The sequence below is a fragment of the Lissotriton helveticus genome, chromosome 7 (assembly GCF_964261635.1).
Source record: "Lissotriton helveticus chromosome 7, aLisHel1.1, whole genome shotgun sequence".
In the NCBI taxonomy this organism is placed as follows: domain Eukaryota; kingdom Metazoa; phylum Chordata; class Amphibia; order Caudata; family Salamandridae; genus Lissotriton; species Lissotriton helveticus.
Genome location: NC_136068.1, coordinates 1,731,379,731 through 1,731,399,225, shown reverse-complemented (window position 1 = coordinate 1,731,399,225; position 19,495 = coordinate 1,731,379,731). Strand labels below are relative to the sequence as shown.

Here is a 19,495-nt window from a genome sequence, read left to right as displayed (position 1 = left end):
ATACAATTGTTAAAGTATAAAACCTTTTATATTTTTTTTAAAAATACCAAGGTGTGTACATTCGGTCACGCAGGAAAGTTTAAAAAGACATTGGGCTCCATTTAATGAAAATGTTCATAATAATAAAAAAGAAGCCTAGGTTTAGTCTCTTTGACGTAGTATAAGTTCATTGATGGGTCTATGAAGAAATTTAATAAGTTATAATAATAAATTCTTTATTCGGTTAATCGCGAAGATAACCATAAAAGACAACAATTTCAGCAATTATAAAATACAGTTACCCGTAAAAACAAGAATTTTCAGAAAAGAAAAAGAATACGGTTAATACAAATATGCATACATTAAAAAGTCATTGTTTTTGTTTGTGGATAAAGCTACAGGTTTTTTCTATGGTTCATGATGGACTTTAGAAAATTTGTGACTAAATAGCAAAGTTCCTCGGACTCTAGTGATTGCAGGCGATAGAAAGGCGGTCGGCACTGTCTCAGACCCCACCTCTTGCATATCGGGAGGATCCAAATTTTTCTGTGAGGATGGTAAAATTTGCAGAACATGATCACATGGATGTTCGATTGAGTAGATGTCCCGTCACAAGGACATGGGGGCAGGCTATGTTCCCAGGTCTTATTTGTAGGAAACACGACCAGTCTGAAAAAAAGGTTCAGTCTGAACCTAGTCAGCAACATCCTCTCATATAACTTAGTCTGTAAAGTAAGATATTGTTGGATACCAAAGGAATGTTGGACTATATTCGCCTGGATGACTGATGGTTTTGCAGCGTCACTGGACAATCTTAGTGTTTCCAGATGTCGTAAAGCAAGTTCTTTGAGCTCTTTTTTTGGAAGGGATGAAATCGCCTCTGGTTCGAGGTAGTATTTCTCGAGCCCAAGGTCAGTGAAGAAAGATCTAACATAGCGTAGCCATTTCAGTCTAGGCGAGTGATCAAGTGAGGTTATATCAGTCACGATCAGTTTGGTTAGTGTGTTTGTATCCGATACCCAGATACGTCTCCAGAGCAACAAAGGTTGGATTTTGATGAGCTCCTGGAGATAGGGAATTCCGAGTTCCAAGTGCATGGCATAGATTGATGTGCCCTTTGGGGTAGCAAGGAGAAATCTGATTAATTTATTTTCGATTTTCTGGAGAGCGCCAACCTCCGTATGGCCCCAGATTCCTGCTCCATAAAGAGCAATAGCCTGACACTTGGCTTTGTAAATTCTCAGAAGTTCAACTGGGCGTCTCCTACCTAATTTCTGTGAGAAAGATTGTAAGGCCGCTATCGAGCGATTAAAAAGATGACATCTGTTTTCCACAGCTGGTTTCCATGTTAGCTTGTGGTCTATCATGATCCCAAGGTATAGGTATTGGGTAGCTGTCTCTAGAGGTTGGTTATCCAAAAAGATGTCTTTAGTATCTTTCTTCGCCCCCCCTGTGATCATAACAAAAGTTTTTTTTATGTTGACCTTTAGATCCAGTGAACTCATGAATGAGGTATACCTGTTGAGTGAGTACTGGAGTTCACGAGGGGTTCGGGCCAGGATGACAGCGTCATCCGCGTAAAGGAGCGCAGGGATTGGTCTCTGTTTCATTTTTGGGATGTCCTGAGCCCCCCTCAGCATCTCTTCTTCCAGACCGTTTGTGTAGAGAGAGAAGAGGAAGGGGGCCAGGACACAGCCCTGCCTGACTCCCCGCTCCACCCGGAACGAGTCCGTCAACTCACCGCTCTTTCCAAAGCGAACTCTCGCCGAGGCCCCAGAGTATAGCTCTCTCAGGAGATCCAACAAGGAAAGCTCCACACCCATTTCTTTTAGGACTGCCCATAATTTGGAATGTGAAACACAGTCAAAGGCGGCAGATAAGTCTACATAAGCCATGTAGACCGTAGCTTTCTTGGCCTGCATAAATTTTGCCATTATGAGACTAAGATTCAGTGCCTGCTCTACTGTCCCGAGGCCTTCTCTGAAGCCAAATTGAAGATCAGAAATGATGGCTTTTTCTTCACTCCACTGTTGGAATCTCTCCAAAATGACCCTCCCCATCACTTTACCAAGGGAGTCCAGAAGCGAGATAGGGCGGTAGCATTTTGGATCCTGGCGATCCCCCTTTTTGAAGATGGGGACCATGACTGATGTTGTCCAGGAATCCAAAATGCCTTCACTCGCTGCAGCTGTGCAGACTCTTGTAAGGATAGGTGCCCACAAATCTTGATTGCACTTAAAAAGATCGACTGGGACGCCATCGGGGCCCGGAGCTTTTCCTGTCTTGCTTCTATCCAGGGCAACCAGGATTTCCGAGATGTCAAAGGCTACTGGGATCGGGTATTGAACCTCGTTGTTATGACTTAGTCGATAGTCTGTGGTTTCATGTGTTTTAAATATATTCTCAAAATGGGCTATCCAAGTTCCTTCATCGATAGCCACCTCTATCTTAGGTAAGTTTTTGTCTGTTAGGTATGGGGATCTAACCGTTCTCCAGAAGTCCTTGCCATTTTTTGATAAGGCACTCTTATCTAATTCTTTCCAGAGTTTGTCTTTCATTTCCTGTAGTCTTGTCCTACGATCATTTTTATATTCTCTTCTCAAACGTTGGATGAGACCTGCGTCTCTTGGCTTTTTATGGAGAGCGGATTTCAAGTCAGTTAGGGCCCTCGTACAATTGTGATCAAACCAGCCTATTCTTTTGTGGTGTTTATTTGTAACTTTCCCTGTAAGTAGGTCCTTGGCCACGGCCAGAATTTCTCCGAAATTTGAGAGAACCTCTGCATGGCTTCTCGCTGGGTCCAGGCAGTTAATGATCTTCGAATATGCCTGGCTCACTAATTTCTTCGTGAGCTTTTGCGGGTCAATCTTCTCCCACTTTATGGAGTATCCGTTGTATTTCCCCAGCTGCAGGCTTTCTTGTGCGAGAGCTTTCGCTATGTAGGGGGTTTTGGATTTATAATCTGGTAGATGGAGCTCTATCCTGAGGGCATAGTGGTCGCTTAGTGTGTTTACCAGGACTTTGTGGTCCGTGACCATTGTAATCAGTCTTTGAGAAAGCAAGATGTAGTCCACTGTTGTCTGGTGGCCTCTACCCACATAGGTTGGATCGAATTGGTGTTCCTTCGCCTTTAAGGAGTTGGTAATCACTAGGTCAAACTCTGACAAAATGGTATTCATAGCTTTGCCGGGTTTGTTATGGGCGAAATGAGCTAGTGGGGTTTCTTGTTCATCCACGAATCCACATTGGGAAGCTGCCGCTATGCATGGATGGAGATTGAAGTCACCTCCCCAAATGAGATGAATCAGTTTGGAGGAGGTCTCCCGCTGTAATAGAGATACCAATCTCTCCTGCATATTTTCAACGAAACTCAGGAAATCATTGTCCGAAAGATTATTATAGGTGTTAACAAGGATGATCGTACTGTCTTCTTTTGGGAAGGAGAGAGAAAGAATCTGGCAGTTAGGATCAGTGAGAAGGTTGATCACTTTTAAGCGGGATAGGGTGTTGGCGATGTAAGTCGTTAGTCCACCTTTGGGTCTACCTATTGTACTACTAATCGCTAGGGAGGAGTAGGTTTTATACCCTAATAGGTGAGCCTCCGAAGTTAGCCAGGTCTCTTGGAGACAAATGATTTCACCTTGTTCAAGGAATTTGACAGCCACAGGGTCTTTGATCTTGGATCGTAAACCTGCTACGTTCCAGAATAAGAATGGTGTTGTGTGGAAGTTAGTATTTAAAACTGGGATTGATGGGGTCGTCACGATATTGTTTGTTACCAGAGGAGAGACTGGGAGGATAGGGTTAGTGTGCTGTGTATCTGTTAGTAGTCAGTCCACCATTTCCAGAGAGCTATATCTATTTGCTACAGGGATGTTGTACCAGGATTCCCATCTTGGCGGTTCTCTACGAGGCATTCTCTGCTGGTGGTATCCCCATTCTCCCCAGTTTGGTCCATGATGTCGTGGTGTAATTGTAACCCAAGGGTTTTCCTGCTCTCGGGGGCGAGGGGGAGCGTAATGTCTGGCCTCGTAAGCTATGGGTTGGCGCTGGGGTCGTTCTATCCAAGGAGGGACTGAGTCCTCAAAGAAGTTACTGTTTATAGTCTGTATAAAAGGATAGAAAAAGGAAAGAGGTTTGATTCTAATTCCTCCGATTTCATTGGATTGGTCCCAAGAGCTAATGTAGTCTGCCGCCCAGGGATCTTCAAAAGTAATAATAATACAATCCCCTGAGAACTGTTTGATACCTTTACCCACCCATGAGGTCCTACGCAAGGAGGAGATTCTTCCGTGACAATTTGGTGGCATAGGGCGATTTGTCTGTAGCCAGTGATGTACTTTGTTTTTTAGAGACCATGGAGGTTCCACCGTATTAGGAGCTAATTCGGGGACTCCAATCATCACCGCTACGTAAGGGGCAGCCTCAGGGGGAAGATCAAGATGAGTTTTACTTTCTCCAACTCCTCTTGAAGTATTTCTTTGAGTCGGTTGGGAAAAGGGGTTAGATGCCTGTGTCTTGGGGGGTGCGTTTTTTTTTGGGGCTGATTGTGTCACAGTAATTGCGGGTGCCTGATGGTGATGGTTATCTTTTTTTGGCATAGTTGACACTGCGCAATTAGAGTTTACAGTAACTGGAGTCGACATAGCTGTCGATATAGGGGTGGGAAGTGAGGGTATCGTTATGACTGGCTGTGATGTGATAGTTTGAGGATTGGACGGTTTAGGGTTTGTGTTCGGGGGATTTGGGAGAGTAGTGTGAAAAGGATTTGTACCCCCTGTCTTTTGTTGAGGAAGTCCCTGTTTGAGGTCTGGCATGGAGATGAGCTTCGCGATATTAGTCTCTATCCTTGCTAGTTTTTGTTCTAGGGGCTGGATAAGTTGTTTAAAAAGTGCGGTCAGCTTATTTATAAGGATAGAGTTATCGTGTTGCTCTGCGCTCTTCTCTGCGGGTAATTGGGTTTGTGAGACCAATAAAATCGGAGTAAGACTTTCTTGGTGGTCGTGATGCACTGTTGCAGTGCAGAGTTGTTTCTGGGGTGGTGGTGGTGGGATGGGGATAGAAGCTGTTAAAGATGTAGTAGGGATTGTTTTCGTAGAAGTGTTTTGCTGATTGCTCCTTCCCTCCTACCTCTGGCATAGGTGTCCTCCCTTGGTGGTATTTGGGTAGGAGATTGGCGAGGTAGCTCGGGAGTCTTCTCTAGGTCTGAGCCCAAGGGAGAGTCAATGAGCTCTGACACTGAGAGGTCGACATTGTTGGGAAGGCTACGTCTGCCTTCGCATACGATCCCCGGTGCCTTTGTGTTAGTCTTCGACACAGGGGTTCTGGCTTGAGCTAGATTACCCAGCGAGGATCTTTTAGCGAATTCTAGGTCTAGTGAGACTCTATTTTCCATAAGGGAAATGCTTTGATCAATGAACGTGTTTGCTTTGGTAATAAAGTCGTCCATGGGGCCCACTAGACTTCCGACGCTCCCTGGGGCTAAAGTCTTTTTCCCTCTCGTAACTACCATTGTATTAAATAAGAGGTCTTGGAAGGGGTGATGATCTGATCAGTCTAATAAATAATACTAAAATACTGGTGTTCTAGAGTTCATATGAGGCGGGTAACTACTTACAGGAAATGTGGCCCAGCCCAGTCCCTCCAGTCCTCGAACGGCCTCAAACGGCCCGCTCTTTGCCCGGTCTTCGCCCCGGGCTGCGGCCCGCGCGCGTCCCGCGAGGCGCGTTCCCCAGGTTGGGTTAAGAGGAGTGGCTGAAGGTGGAGGCGTGGCACTGGGAGGGGGCGCGGCTGCACACGGGAAGAGGACCAGCTGGAGTTGGTGTATGCTGGTCCTCGCAGTCCCGGGGCCGGCGCCTCTCCCTCCTCTGCGGCCACGAGGTCTTCTCAGGCTCCCAGCCGGTTCCACAGGTCAAGGCGGGGTGGTCAGCGACTCCAGTCGCGCTAACAGCACACGCAAAGGAACAACAGCAGGCAGTTATTAAACGAGTGGCACCCGCGAAGCGGGTGCCGCGAGAAGTTAAAGGGCTCGGCTGGAGGCGTGGCACTGGGAGGGGGCGCGGCTGCACACGGGAAGAGGACCAGCTGGAGTTGGTGTATGCTGGTCCTCGCAGTCCCGGGGCCGGCGCCTCTCCCTCCTCTGCGGCCACGAGGTCTTCTCAGGCTCCCAGCCGGTTCCACAGGTCAAGGCGGGGTGGTCAGCGACTCCAGTCGCACTAACAGCACACGCAAAGGAACAACAGCAGGCAGTTATTAAACGAGTGGCACCCGCGAAGCGGGTGCCGCGAGAAGTTAAAGGGCTCGGCTGGAGGCGTGGCACTGGGAGGGGGCGCGGCTGCACACGGGAAGAGGACCAGCTGGAGTTGGTGTATGCTGGTCCTCGCAGTCCCGGGGCCGGCGCCTCTCCCTCCTCTGCGGCCACGAGGTCTTCTCAGGCTCCCAGCCGGTTCCACAGGTCAAGGCGGGGTGGTCAGCGACTCCAGTCGCGCTAACAGCACACGCAAAGGAACAACAGCAGGCAGTTATTAAACGAGTGGCCTCCGCGAAGCGGGTGCCGCGAGAAGTTAAAGGGCTCGGCTGGAGGCGTGGCACTGGGAGGGGGCGCGGCTGCACACGGGAAGAGGACCAGCTGGAGTTGGTGTATGCTGGTCCTCGCAGTCCCGGGGCCGGCGCCTCTCCCTCCTCTGCGGCCACGAGGTCTTCTCAGGCTCCCAGCCGGTTCCACAGGTCAAGGCGGGGTGGTCAGCGACTCCAGTCGCACTAACAGCACACGCAAAGGAACAACAGCAGGCAGTTATTAAACGAGTGGCACCCGCGAAGCGGGTGCCGCGAGAAGTTAAAGGGCTCGGCTGGAGGCGTGGCACTGGGAGGGGGCGCGGCTGCACACGGGAAGAGGACCAGCTGGAGTTGGTGTATGCTGGTCCTCGCAGTCCCGGGGCCGGCGCCTCTCCCTCCTCTGCGGCCACGAGGTCTTCTCAGGCTCCCAGCCGGTTCCACAGGTCAAGGCGGGGTGGTCAGCGACTCCAGTCGCACTAACAGCACACGCAAAGGAACAACAGCAGGCAGTTATTAAACGAGTGGCACCCGCAAAGCGGGTGCCGCGAGAAGTTAAAGGGCTCGGCTGGAGGCGTGGCACTGGGAGGGGGCGCGGCTGCACACGGGAAGAGGACCAGCTGGAGTTGGTGTATGCTGGTCCTCGCAGTCCCGGGGCCGGCGCCTCTCCCTCCTCTGCGGCCACGAGGTCTTCTCAGGCTCCCAGCCGGTTCCACAGGTCAAGGCGGGGTGGTCAGCGACTCCAGTCGCGCTAACAGCACACGCAAAGGAACAACAGCAGGCAGTTATTAAACGAGTGGCAATTGCAAAGTTTTCACGAAATATATAGGCGGGTGCGCGCACATGGTCGCGCAGGAACGAAAGCCAAAAAGGCGGAGATAAACCCACTCTATAATATGCTCCTGGAGCTCTTTTTGGTACAATGAGTTAGTTCTGAAAAGAACTTTTTTTTTTTTTTTTTTTTAAAACAGGTGTTATGTTGTTTTGGATTTTTTAAACTTGCAAGAACATTTTCAGTTGTGACACAGGATCAAAATGAAATGAGGAAATGTATCTTTTCTCAGGGCATTTATGACTCTCAATTTTTAGTTTAATAAGAATGAGGCTCTGCTCTCCGTACAGAAGAATTTCTCCACACTCGTTGCATTTCATGTGCACCTTTGCAAGATATGGTCTCAAGTCCATCACAGCACTCGATGGAGATACAGGTCGTCGATCAGAAGATGTGCTGGCCACCTCTGATGGTAATAGCGTGGCCAGGGCTCTTGTCGATGCCTGTGCGAATTCCACAGGGTGCACTTGTTTGACATGCCGCACCATGGTATGTATGGAAAAGGAATATTTTTTTCTTGGATTTCCTCTTGAGAGAACCGAATTGCATATTGTGCAGGTAACTTTTGGCGCATTCACTTTCTTTTGTTCTTCAGGATAAGTGAAAAATTGCCAAATAAAAGATTCCTTTTTTCTTTTTAAAGGTAGTCGCTCATTTCCTTCAGATTCGGAAGATGAATGCGGGGCGGCAGCCATTTCAGCAAAGTCTTCCGAAGGATGTTGAACGTTGTTCTCTTTTGAGAGTACAAAAGATAGTGAGGGAAGTGGGTGGAGTCCTCCGTGTAAATTGCAGAATAGAAACTACTAAGAACCAATTGGAAGTGTTGTTTTCGAGTCACATGACTTCACATGCGCGTCTCGGGACGTGTAGGCGGTGACAGTATCTGGTCACGTACGCCATTTGGAAGTAGCGGTCTAATTCAGCGAAGTTTTTATATTGTGTTTAGTGTGTACATTCGGTCACGCACGAAAGTTTAAAAAGACATTCGGCTCCATTTAATGAAAATTTTCATAATAATAAAAAAGAAGTCTAGGTTTAGTCTCTTTGACGTACTATAAGTTCTTTGATGGGTCTATGAAGAAATTCAATAAGTTCAGATTGCAAAGTTTTCACGAAATATATAGGTGGGTGCGCGCACACGGTCGCGCACGTGAGCCTGGAAATGCGATATCCATTTTATTGAGAACTGTTGCCGAGAGTGCGCACACCGGGTCGCGCACGAAAGTTTAGAAAGGCTATTTTTATTTACAGACAAATTTTAATGCGTTCAAAAAAAGGCAAGGTACAGACTTTCTAATTCTGTATCGTTTTACAAGGAGTCTCTATGCAACTTGTGAAGAAAACGGCTTGTTTCCGAAAAAAATATTGCCGGAACTTTATTGACAAAAGTATAGGTTGTATACACGAGATATTTCTGAATTAGCATTTTAAAAACCAATGAAATTCACTGAAAAAACCATAGGTTTTACACACGTTATAGTTAGGAAGTAGCATTTAGAAAACCTATGAAATTCACTGAAAAAACCATAGGTTTTACACACGTTATAGTTAGGAAGTAGCATTTACAAAACCTATGAAATTCACTGAAAAAACCATAGGTTTGACACCAGTTATAGTTAGCTGGAAATTTTACTGATATAAAACCAAAGAAATTCCACGTTATAGTTATTTGGACTCACTATAACTTGCGCGTGTAATGCACTGCTGATGACGTCACATATTACATCACTCATGACATCACTGATGACACCATCCTTGTGACACAGTGACAGACCTCCTTTCACTGTAATCTAACCCTTGAAACACATATTCAAAAATAGAAACTAACATTTTCAAAAAAATGGAGATACTCATACCAGTTACAACAACCAATTCAATAATTCCACCATCTATATACACATGTACTAATTCACCAACAGTTCTATATAGTCACTCATACATATATTCACTAATCATATGTAGTGATACACCTACACATCCTGTTACACACCGACAGTCATCCAAAAGTTATTCACACACATACTCACACATGCAAATAAACTATTGAACATCCATTTATTTGCATAAACAGCTATACACACACTACCACTTTACTTCTAAGGAAACTTACACATACTTACTCTCTTAAAAAATCACTTATAGAAACACATACTAATTTAAACAGGAACTCTTACAATCCCTCACTCTCACATATACTCACTTATATACATCAATATTCACATATACTACATTAAAACATATGTAGTTACTGATAAAGACACTAATAAGACAGTCATTCACTCACTAACACAGACATATACACACTAATCCACCCATACAGTCCTTCACATATGCTGTCTTCAAAACACATACAAACAGAGACTCAGTCATTCTTGCATCTATGTAGTAAGTAATACCCCCACCAAACCATGCAAACACTCATACTGATACTAAGAAAAACATCTAATAACCTATATACATACACATGTACCTACTCATCAACCCATGCAGCCACTTATACACAAAGTGAAACACTTATACATATATTTAAATATTTAAGCATTACTCAGTAATATATGTATTCACTAAGATATTCAATAATATATACATATATAACACATATTTATTTTTCAGAAAGACACACATTTACTGGATGGTGTCATCAGTGATGTCATGAGTGATGTAATATGTGACGTCATCAGCAGTGCATTATACGCGCAAGTTATAGTGAGTCCAAATAACTATAACGTGGAATTTCATTGGTTTTATATCAGTAAAATTTCCAGCTAACTATAACTGGTGTCAAACCTATGGTTTTTTCAGTGAATTTCATAGGTTTTGTAAATGCTACTTCCTAACTATAACGTGTGTAAAACCTATGGTTTTTTCAGTGAATTTCATAGGTTTTCTAAATGCTACTTCCTAACTATAACGTGTGTAAAACCTATGGTTTTTTCAGTGAATATATATATATATATGCATATACACATATATATATATAAATGCTTCATACTTACCTAATACTTACATTTAAAAAGCACATACCATTACCATTCATGCCTTTACAACTAAATTTGTTGTAAAGGCATGCATGATAAAGGCAAAATCATACATGTTAATAGTAGGGGAGGTAATGATATCTGCGTTATAACGGCCATGTTGTGATGTTACTGTGTGGTAACAGGTCACATTGTAATGGCTGTTTACCACCTGCATACCATTACCTGTGATTTTCCTTGCATCTGCCCTCTACAATATCAGCCTGGCTATTTGTCGCTCAAAGTGACGCCACCGTCCGGGTTAAAAGGCGTAGCATCAAGGTCACGCCCTTAAACCATCCAGTGGCTCACCTGTGACCAAGGCTTCATTAAGCTGAAACGCGTTAGGAACCTACCTGCTGCCATGCTGTTGTATTCCGAATAAAAGCTCCTGTTTTTCAAGTCTGGTGCCCGGCGCTCTTCTTTTGTTCTTCAAGGGAGGATTTTTGTGGCTGTTAAGCGAGGAACTCCGGTCCCCGCGCACCGAGGCCACCCTGTTGAGGTCGGGGCTCAAGGTCGGAGAAATAGAGGTGGATTGATTTGTGAAGAGCCCGACCCGCCTGCGTCAGGCACCACAGTTCAAGGTATGAAATATTCAAACCGATAAGAGAAGGTGGAGGCAGAGCAAGGGGATACGAGCAGACACTGGTCTGTTCAAGTGACAGACTTTCAAATGCAGGTGCACGAACTTTGGCAGCAAGATAGTTTGGGCCAGTTATGTGCACCTGTAAAGAAAGAATAAACACGATTGTACAGTCTGCAATTCCCCTGAATAATGAATACTTTGGAAAATGAAATTGCTGACTGAATCGGAACATTCAAATATTTACCCAGTGCATTATGGACGATGAAGTATTCCAGGACTGCAAAGTGACGCCGCAGTCCTGGTTAAAGGGCGTAGCATCAAGCTCACGCCCTTAAACCATCCAGTGGCTCCCCTGTGACCAAGGCTTCATTAAGCTGAAATGCGTTAGGAACCTACCTGCTGCCATGCTGTTGTATTCCGAATGAAAGCTCCTGTTTTTCAAGTCTGGTGCCCGGCGCTCTTCTTTTGTTCTTCAAGGGAGGATTTTTGTGGCTGTTAAGCGAGGAACTCCGGTCCCCGCGCACCGAGGCCACCCTGTTGAGGTCGGGGCTCAAGGTCGGAGAAATAGAGGTGTATATATATATATATATATATATATATATATATATATATATGAAAAGCAAACGCCCAGGAGCTTGGGAAAGAACACGACCTCTCTCTGCCCTCCGGCCTTCTCATGCAACCTGCTTGCTTTTGTCGTGTATATATATACATATATATATATACATATATATAAATGCTTAATACTTACCTAATACTTACATTTAAAAAGCACATGCCATTACCATTCATGCCTTTACAACTAAATTCGTTGTAAAGGCATGCATGATAAAGGCAAGATCATACATGTTAATAGTAGGGGAGGTAATGATATCTGCGTTATAATGGCCTTGTTGTGATGTTACTGTGATGTTACTGTGTGGTAACAGGTCACATTGTAATGGCTGTAATGGCTGTTTACCACCTGCATACCATTACCTTATTTTCTTGCATCTGCCCTCTACAATATCAGCCTGGCTATTGGTCTCTCCTTTCTGTTTAGGCCATGATACGGATAGAAAAAAAGACTACTTCATTCCTTCGTATGTGTATCCAGAACATGCTTTAGTGTTTTCTAAATGTAAGCCATTTTGTAGTTGTTTTGTTTTTGACACATGACCTGGAATGCTGTTATGGTCTGGTAGTATTTGTAAGAATCTTGTAAGGTGTTTGTTAATTTGGTATGTTGGTATTTGGTATGTTGGCATTTAGATCAATTTGCATAATAATAGATGGCCAAGGGGGAAGAAAGGGGAGCTCGGGGAGAACTTATACAGGAAGAAGGGTAGTGGTGAAGGATGGCAACTGGAAAGGAGAGCAGCAGATGAATGTTAGGAGGAAATGAAAAGTAGAGTGAAGGCAGCTGGAAGCAGACGTGAGAAGGGCTAGCTGAGCTTCGAGGAAAGAAAGAAGAAATTTGGGAAAGAAGAAGACGTTTGTGTGAAAGAGGGTGTGAAGGAAGGGATACATGAGATGGATTAGAAAGCATAGGTATAAGGAGGTAAAGAAGAAAGGAACTTAGAGTCAAGAAGAAAGACTTTATCTCAGCTAAGGGATTGGAAGGGGTGAAGGTGGGTAAAAATAGCTGTGTCAAAAGGCTGGAAGGAAAGGCTGCAGTGAAGCAGGGACTGGGAATGAAAAAAGAAAAAGTTGCAAAACTCCACTGGGGCAATAAATCACCCTTGGGAAATGTGACCCAGGGACCCCACACCTGCAAAGTGATATTTAAGCATTATTTGTTATGACCAATGCTACTGACCAAATGTCTGAAAATGCACCATTTCTCACAACATTCCTCCTACATTTATAGTTAAACCGCATCAGTTCTGACCAATGTTACCCCCTGACGAGCTTTAGAGTGCACCATTTCTCACAATTTATAAAACATCTTCGCGGAGACTCCTCTTCTCTGTTCCTGCATAACTCTGCAGCTGACAGATACCCAATGCCCATTTTGTTCTTGAGAAGTAGCCTGGTCTAATCATGACTTGTGTAGATCGCAGAGCAAAGGAAGCATATACATCTCATCACGTACGTCCTCCTGTCAAACGTACTCTACTCTCCTTTGATGGCTGCCTCAGTTTCACTGCTTGGTGACCAGTTTAAGAGATACACCTGGGTCATTTACCTGAAAAACAAACATCAAACCACCTGCCTAATTAGCTTCGAAAAGGACCACAAACCCCTCGTATTTGACTGACATCTTAGTTAATCACACTCAACCAGACATAAGTGCTCTCTCCACGGCGGTCTGAACTACCTTACGTATATGAGCCACCATCTAAATGCACACATCTGCTTATGTAAACGTCTGAGTTTAATTACTGTCACTGTAATCCACTGTAACCCACGTATCTAGGGTGACCAACAGGCATGGGTGCAAATTCAGGGCGGTCAGTGTAAGAATTCAGGACAAAGGGTCAAAATTCAGGGCAAAAATTCAGGACAAAAATTTAGGACAAAACATGCATTTTACAGACATATCAGAGAAGGTAGCACAATAATATATGAGTAAGTAAATAGACAATCAAAATAAATACAAGTCAAAATAAGTTTATATTAGGTTGGGACGATCATGCATTTCACAGTTTTTCAGTATGTGCGCAGCTTTGCAAAGCGACATCGGGCCCTTTCTGAAATCAGGATTTCGGCTAATCTATACTACTATAATAAAGGAAGAACTTTCAGCCTTTGAGGCAAGTAAACTCTGGAACCACAGCGCCAATCCACACACCGAATACACCGTTGGAATCGTCAGGGTGTGTAGATGGTTATAGGATATATAAATTTAAAAAAGAACGTGATTTAAAAAATTTACAGTAAAAAAAAAGTAGTCCCTCCGAAGTAGCGCCGGCTGCGACGTGCGTGCTCACGTCAGGAGCGCGGGGAGGAGCGGCATCCAGGAGCGCGACGAGGAGCGGCGGACATGGCGCGGGGGAGGAGCGGTGACGTGAGGAGCAGCGGACCGGCCAGCGGCAGTGCGAGCAGCAGACAGGCGGGAGGAGCGGCGGCTGAGGTAAGGGAGCGGCGGACATGGCACGGGGGAGGAGCGGTGACGTGAGGAGCAGCGGACAGCCCAGTGGCGGTGCAAGCAGCGGACAGGCGGGAGGAGTGGCGGCTCAGGTAAGGGGACCCATCTCGGGGCAGGCGGGGGTCGGGGCAGGCGGGGGTCGGAGCAGGCGGGGGACGGGCCGGGTGGGGGCCCGGGCTGCTGCACAATGTCGGGGCGGGTGGGGGTCGGGGAAGCCTGTTGCACCCGGACAAGGTCGGGACGGGCTGCTAGTGAAACAATAAACATCAAAAAATATTTTTTTATTTGTATGTTGAATCTGACTTTTAAATGTACAGTGAAAACGCCGTTATTTTATTTTTGGCACCAAGACAAAAGCAGAATGCTTTGCCCTAGTCCGATGCAGGAGAAGACACCACATGCTGTCACTACAATTGGTCCCATTGTTATTCTATAAGTGCTAATCAGCTGCAGTTTCAGAATGACAATTGGCCACACCACAGTCTACTCAAGGTCCAGGAGGGGCTACTGCAGGCAGCCACTACATTTTAAAAGATAAGTGCAAGAGGCCCGGAGTGGAATCTTTTAAACTCATGGGGCCTCTTGTAGGGAAACAGCATGCCTTACTGAAATTCCCCATTTTGATTTCAGAATGATGTCTTAAGGCACCAGACCCCACATTACGGACGCCTTGTGGACATCATACTAAATTAACAGACGGTCCATGAAATTTATGGACGGTTGGTCACTCTACATGTATTCTGCTTGTTGTAAAGTGCTGTGATACCTTCTGGCCATGTTCATGCTATATAAAATTGCAAAAAGAAATAAAGAGAACCCAACTCACCAGAAACATTTACTTGGATAACTGCTTCAGCGGGAAGTGCATGCTTTGCCTCCACCCTCACTCTGTAGTTACCAGAATCTGAAAACCCGGACTCAGAAATGTTGATGGAACCTGGGTAGTAAATTTCCAGACGATCTTTGTAGGTCGTATTTATCTGCAGTAATGATGTATTGACCACCCAGGTGGTCAGTGCCGTTGAATTGACGCTCCAGGAGACTGTGGGTGGAAATATTGTTTTGGAGTAGGAGATGGTGATTGCGATTACGTCACTGTCGAGGATGTCCAGTACTTTCGGGGCGGAAATGCTGATAACTTCAGAACCTGTGGAGACAAGACAGTTGATGGGAGTTTAGTGTAAGGGCATAGGAAGGTGGAAATCCGGGGGGTGGGGGTGGCAAGTGGGGGGGGGGGAGCGATGGGACGGAATAGGAGTATGCAGGAAGGGCCGTTAGAGAGAGGCAAAATAAAGTAAAAAGTAGGGGCAAAGGTTTCAAAATGTAGGAAGCTAACATTTGTAGGAATAAAGAAGAAGACAGAAATGTTTTAGAAGGAAATCTGAGAAAGGAAACAACTGAGGCGGCAGCAGAGATGAGAAGCAGTTAAATGTAGGTAGATAAATAGAAAAGACAATCTGAAAGGAGGAACAAAAAAGATCAAAGAAAAGAGGATGAATAATTCATAGGGAAGCAAGGGAGAAATGAAGAAAGAGAGTTGAGGAGGAGGAAAACAGACAAGGGTTAGAGGAAGATAAGAAGAGAGAAGGTTTTGAATAATTGAAAGTAAGGAGAAGAATACTAAGAAGGGAGCTTAGTAATAAGTGATTTAAATGGAAACAGACCAATCAGAATAATATAAACAAGGATGTAAGACAGACCACCAGGAAGAATGTATACAAGGATGTAAGACAGAAAAACAGGAAGAATGTCCACAAGGTTCATGCGTAGACAATGGGCTCTCTAAATCCAAGTACTGGCAAATAAAAGGTTGGCACCAAACCGTTGGGATTGATGTGGGCATGTCCAATGAACTGGAAAAGACACTATGGAGAAAAAATGCGAAAAAGAAAGAGGTGGCGACTCTTTATTGGTTACTGCTGGGCCTGGAAGAGGCAGAGTTTAAACTACCGACGGAGCTGTGGGGAGAGAGCTTGCCTGGCAGTCATCTTGAAGATTTATGGCAAGTATCTCATGACATTTTGTATACTACTGTACAATCTGCAAATTTAAGGAAGGAAATCACATCTTTTGTATCCACACGGTGTACTGGTCTCCCCTTAAGCTCTCTAAATTCTCAAAAGGTCCAGCGCCAAAGTGCCCAAAGTATCTCCAGAATAATGCGGATGATGTCCATATGTTTTTAACTTGTCAGAAGCTAAGTCAATTTTGGGCGGAGGTAAATAGAGGTATGGAAGATATTTTTGGTGGTAGCACTCATGTAAGCACAATTTTAGTTTTCTTTGGGCTGTTTCCAGATTATAAGTCTATGTCCAGGTGGGAAAACAAGTTATGTTTTTTTCAGATTTTACTTGCACAAAGAGAAATTTGCAAAAGGTGGATTAAGGATACTCCCCCAACTCTATTAGATTGGTTGATCTCCATTAAATACACAATGAAGTTGGAGAGAGTTAAATTAGAAAAAGATAAATACAATAAAGACAATAGAAAAGATTATTGGGGTCCATTTGAGGAATTGTTGGGCACTCTTGATCAATAGGATAAAATCAGTCCAATGATTAAGCCTTTACACTAATTTACTTCTTCTCTCTGGTTTCTCTGAGGTGCCCCAAGTGAACAAGCTTGTAGAGAGGCTTTGTGTAAAGCATATCCATCTAGATACAAAGCTCTCCAGTTGGTGCTATTTGAGAGGGGGCCACAGGAGCAAATTTAACAGCTCTGAATTATCTGATGGCGAATGATGACTAAAAAAAAAGAATGTACACAAGGTTATAAGACAGACCAGCAGGAAGAATGCACACAAGGATGTAAGAGAGACCAACCGGAAGAAAGGTTGTAAGAGAGACCAAGAGGAAGAATGTACGCAAGGTTATAAGACAGGCCAACAGGAAGAATGTACACAAGTTTGTTAGAGAGACTAACAGAAATAAACTATACAAGGTTGTAAGACAGACCAACAGGACAAATGTACACAAGGATGTAAGACAGACCAACAGGAAGAAAGGTTGTAAGAGAGACCAAGAGGAAGAATGTACATGATGTTGTAAGACAGGTCAACAGTAAGAATGTACACAAGTTTGATAGAGAGACTGACATAAAGAAGGTATACAAGGTTGTAAGACAGACCAACAGGACAAATGTACACAAGGATGTACGACAGATCAACAGGAAAAATGTATAACAGGGATGTAAGGCAGACCAGCAGGAAGAAAACACACAAGGTGAGACAAAAAGGAAAATGTACACAATTTCGAAAGAGAGACCAAGAGGAAGAATGTACACAAGGTTGTAGGACAGACCAACAGGAAGAATGTTCACAAGTTTGTTAGAGAGACTAACAGGAAGAAGGTATACAAGGTTGTAAGACAGACTGACAGGAAGAATGTACACAAGGATGTAAGGCAGACCAACAGGAAGAATCTATACAAGGATGTAACAGACTAACAGGAAGAATGTATACAAGATGTAAGACAGGCCAACAGGAAGAACATACAAAAGGTTGTATGACAGACCAACAGGAAGAATGTACACAAGGATGTAAGGCAGACCATCATGAAGAATATACACAAAGATTTAAGAGAGACCAACAGGAAGAATCTATACAAGGATGTAAGACAGGCCAACAGTAAGAATGTATACAAGGAATTATGACAAACCAACAGGAAGAATGTACACAAAGTTGTGGCACAGACCAACAGGAAGAATGTGCTCAAGGTTGTACGACAGACCAAAAGAAAGAATGTTTGTAAGAGAGACCAACAGGAAGAATGTACACAAGGACGTAAAGTCAGTAGGAAAGTAATTTAGAAGGAGAAATTAAACAAATGTTAGAAAGGAATTTAGCAAGATTTACCAATGGAGGGGAAAAAAGAAAACTGGAAAGTAGGAGTGGATGAAGCCAGGGAGGGACAAACTGATGAGACAAGGGGTTCCTCATTTTGCACCCTGAGTCAGCTAATGTAACCTATGCCTTTGTGTAAATGTTATCTCATTCTGGTCACAGTCTCCCAAGCCCTCTTGGTGTATTTCACTCAGAGTGATAATTCCAGGAAAATACTGGAAGACACAGTTCTAAGTGTGTCAGTGTCCAGAAATATTGGGTCCCAAAAATCTGGATGTGATAAATGACAGCCTAGGCACATGCGCCTGTCACACCTTCTGCAGGGGCAAGGGCTGCAGTCTGCCCTGCAGTCACTGGGGCACTCCAGGCAACCTGATGATGCTCCTCCTGGATAAACCTTAGAATGTCCTGCATCCTTCCTTCCCAATAGACACCATCCCACCCCCACCAGCCCTCACGCTGACACTTTCCACCTCCTCAGAGTTGTCAGAATGTTTAATTGTTTTGCCAAAAGAGGGAAACATTGCCCAGAAAGGATTTGGTAACCTAGGACCTAAGCCGTTATTCGCAATTTTCAGGCAAAAAGTCATAATGTCAAGAATTTGGTGTGGAGATACTGGCCGGTGATGTAGATTCGAGCCCCACCCTGTAGCGCCACACCAAATTCCAGCCAAATCACAATAAGGTTGTAGGATGCTTGTGCAAACTTGATACAATGGGTCATGCGTCATTGAAAGATCCACATATCTGCTTCAATATCTTACAGGGTGGCCTGGCCCGTAGGAAAGCTGGGAGATGTCTCTACTGACCACTGGTTAGCTTTTCTGTTCCCCTCATGGTGTTTAGATATTAAGTAGAAATTCAAACAACTTTTCTCAGTTTTATGAAACAGGAGTGATTCCCAAGGGTAGGTTTATGCTGCTGTTCCCTTACTTTTCTACTCACCTTTTGTGCTTTGCTGCTGTACATTCATACTAATATGATATTGGTGACTCAGAACATCAAGGCTCACTGTGAGAATTTGGCCCAATGGCTAAAGAATAATCAGGTAAGAGACTGTACTCATACTCCTGTGTCAATGTCCTTCACCTGAGAGAGACTGGTTTATTTGTGTGCCTGACTTTACTCCTGTTCAATGATTGGCCTCTGCTTCCGAAGTAACAAGGACGTTCATTGCACCCATTACAATACTGATTTTACTTGGCTACTGAAAGCAGTTGCTTTTTTAAGGGGCATTAGTGGCCCAGCGCCACTGTCACCCAGTAGATGCCAGGTACAATCCTAGCAAATTATTTGGAGAAAGGGTTGAACAGTAATGGGGTGCAATCTATGCATACATTTTAGAATATTTAATAAAAGTTATTCTGTAGAATTAAATGAAAGTGCAAAAGAAGACAATTCATGATATCATCCTTGGTTGATTCAATAGGGGATTCTCTTTGTAACTGTCATTATTGTTTAGTTTACAAAGTTACATACTATACAGCCGTTCTTGTTCACAATATAGGTTTACATTTTTATGAAATGTGCTTGTATGTATGTATGGATTGCTCCCCACTGCTCTGTAACTCTGATTTTATTTAGCCACACACACATGTAAGGTAAATAGTAGTGGACT

At 44.3% G+C, this 19,495-nt stretch overlaps 1 protein-coding gene across 1 annotated transcript in view; it reads right to left on the bottom strand.

The window, feature by feature from the left end:
- Positions 1-19,495, bottom strand: part of LOC144769667 (uncharacterized) — a 759,350-nt gene that overhangs the window by 507,506 nt on the left and 232,349 nt on the right. The window contains exon 11 of the mRNA XM_078653842.1: positions 14,863-15,183. Within this exon, the coding sequence (XP_078509968.1) occupies positions 14,863-15,183 (321 nt within the window). The remainder of the gene's footprint in view (positions 1-14,862; positions 15,184-19,495) is intronic.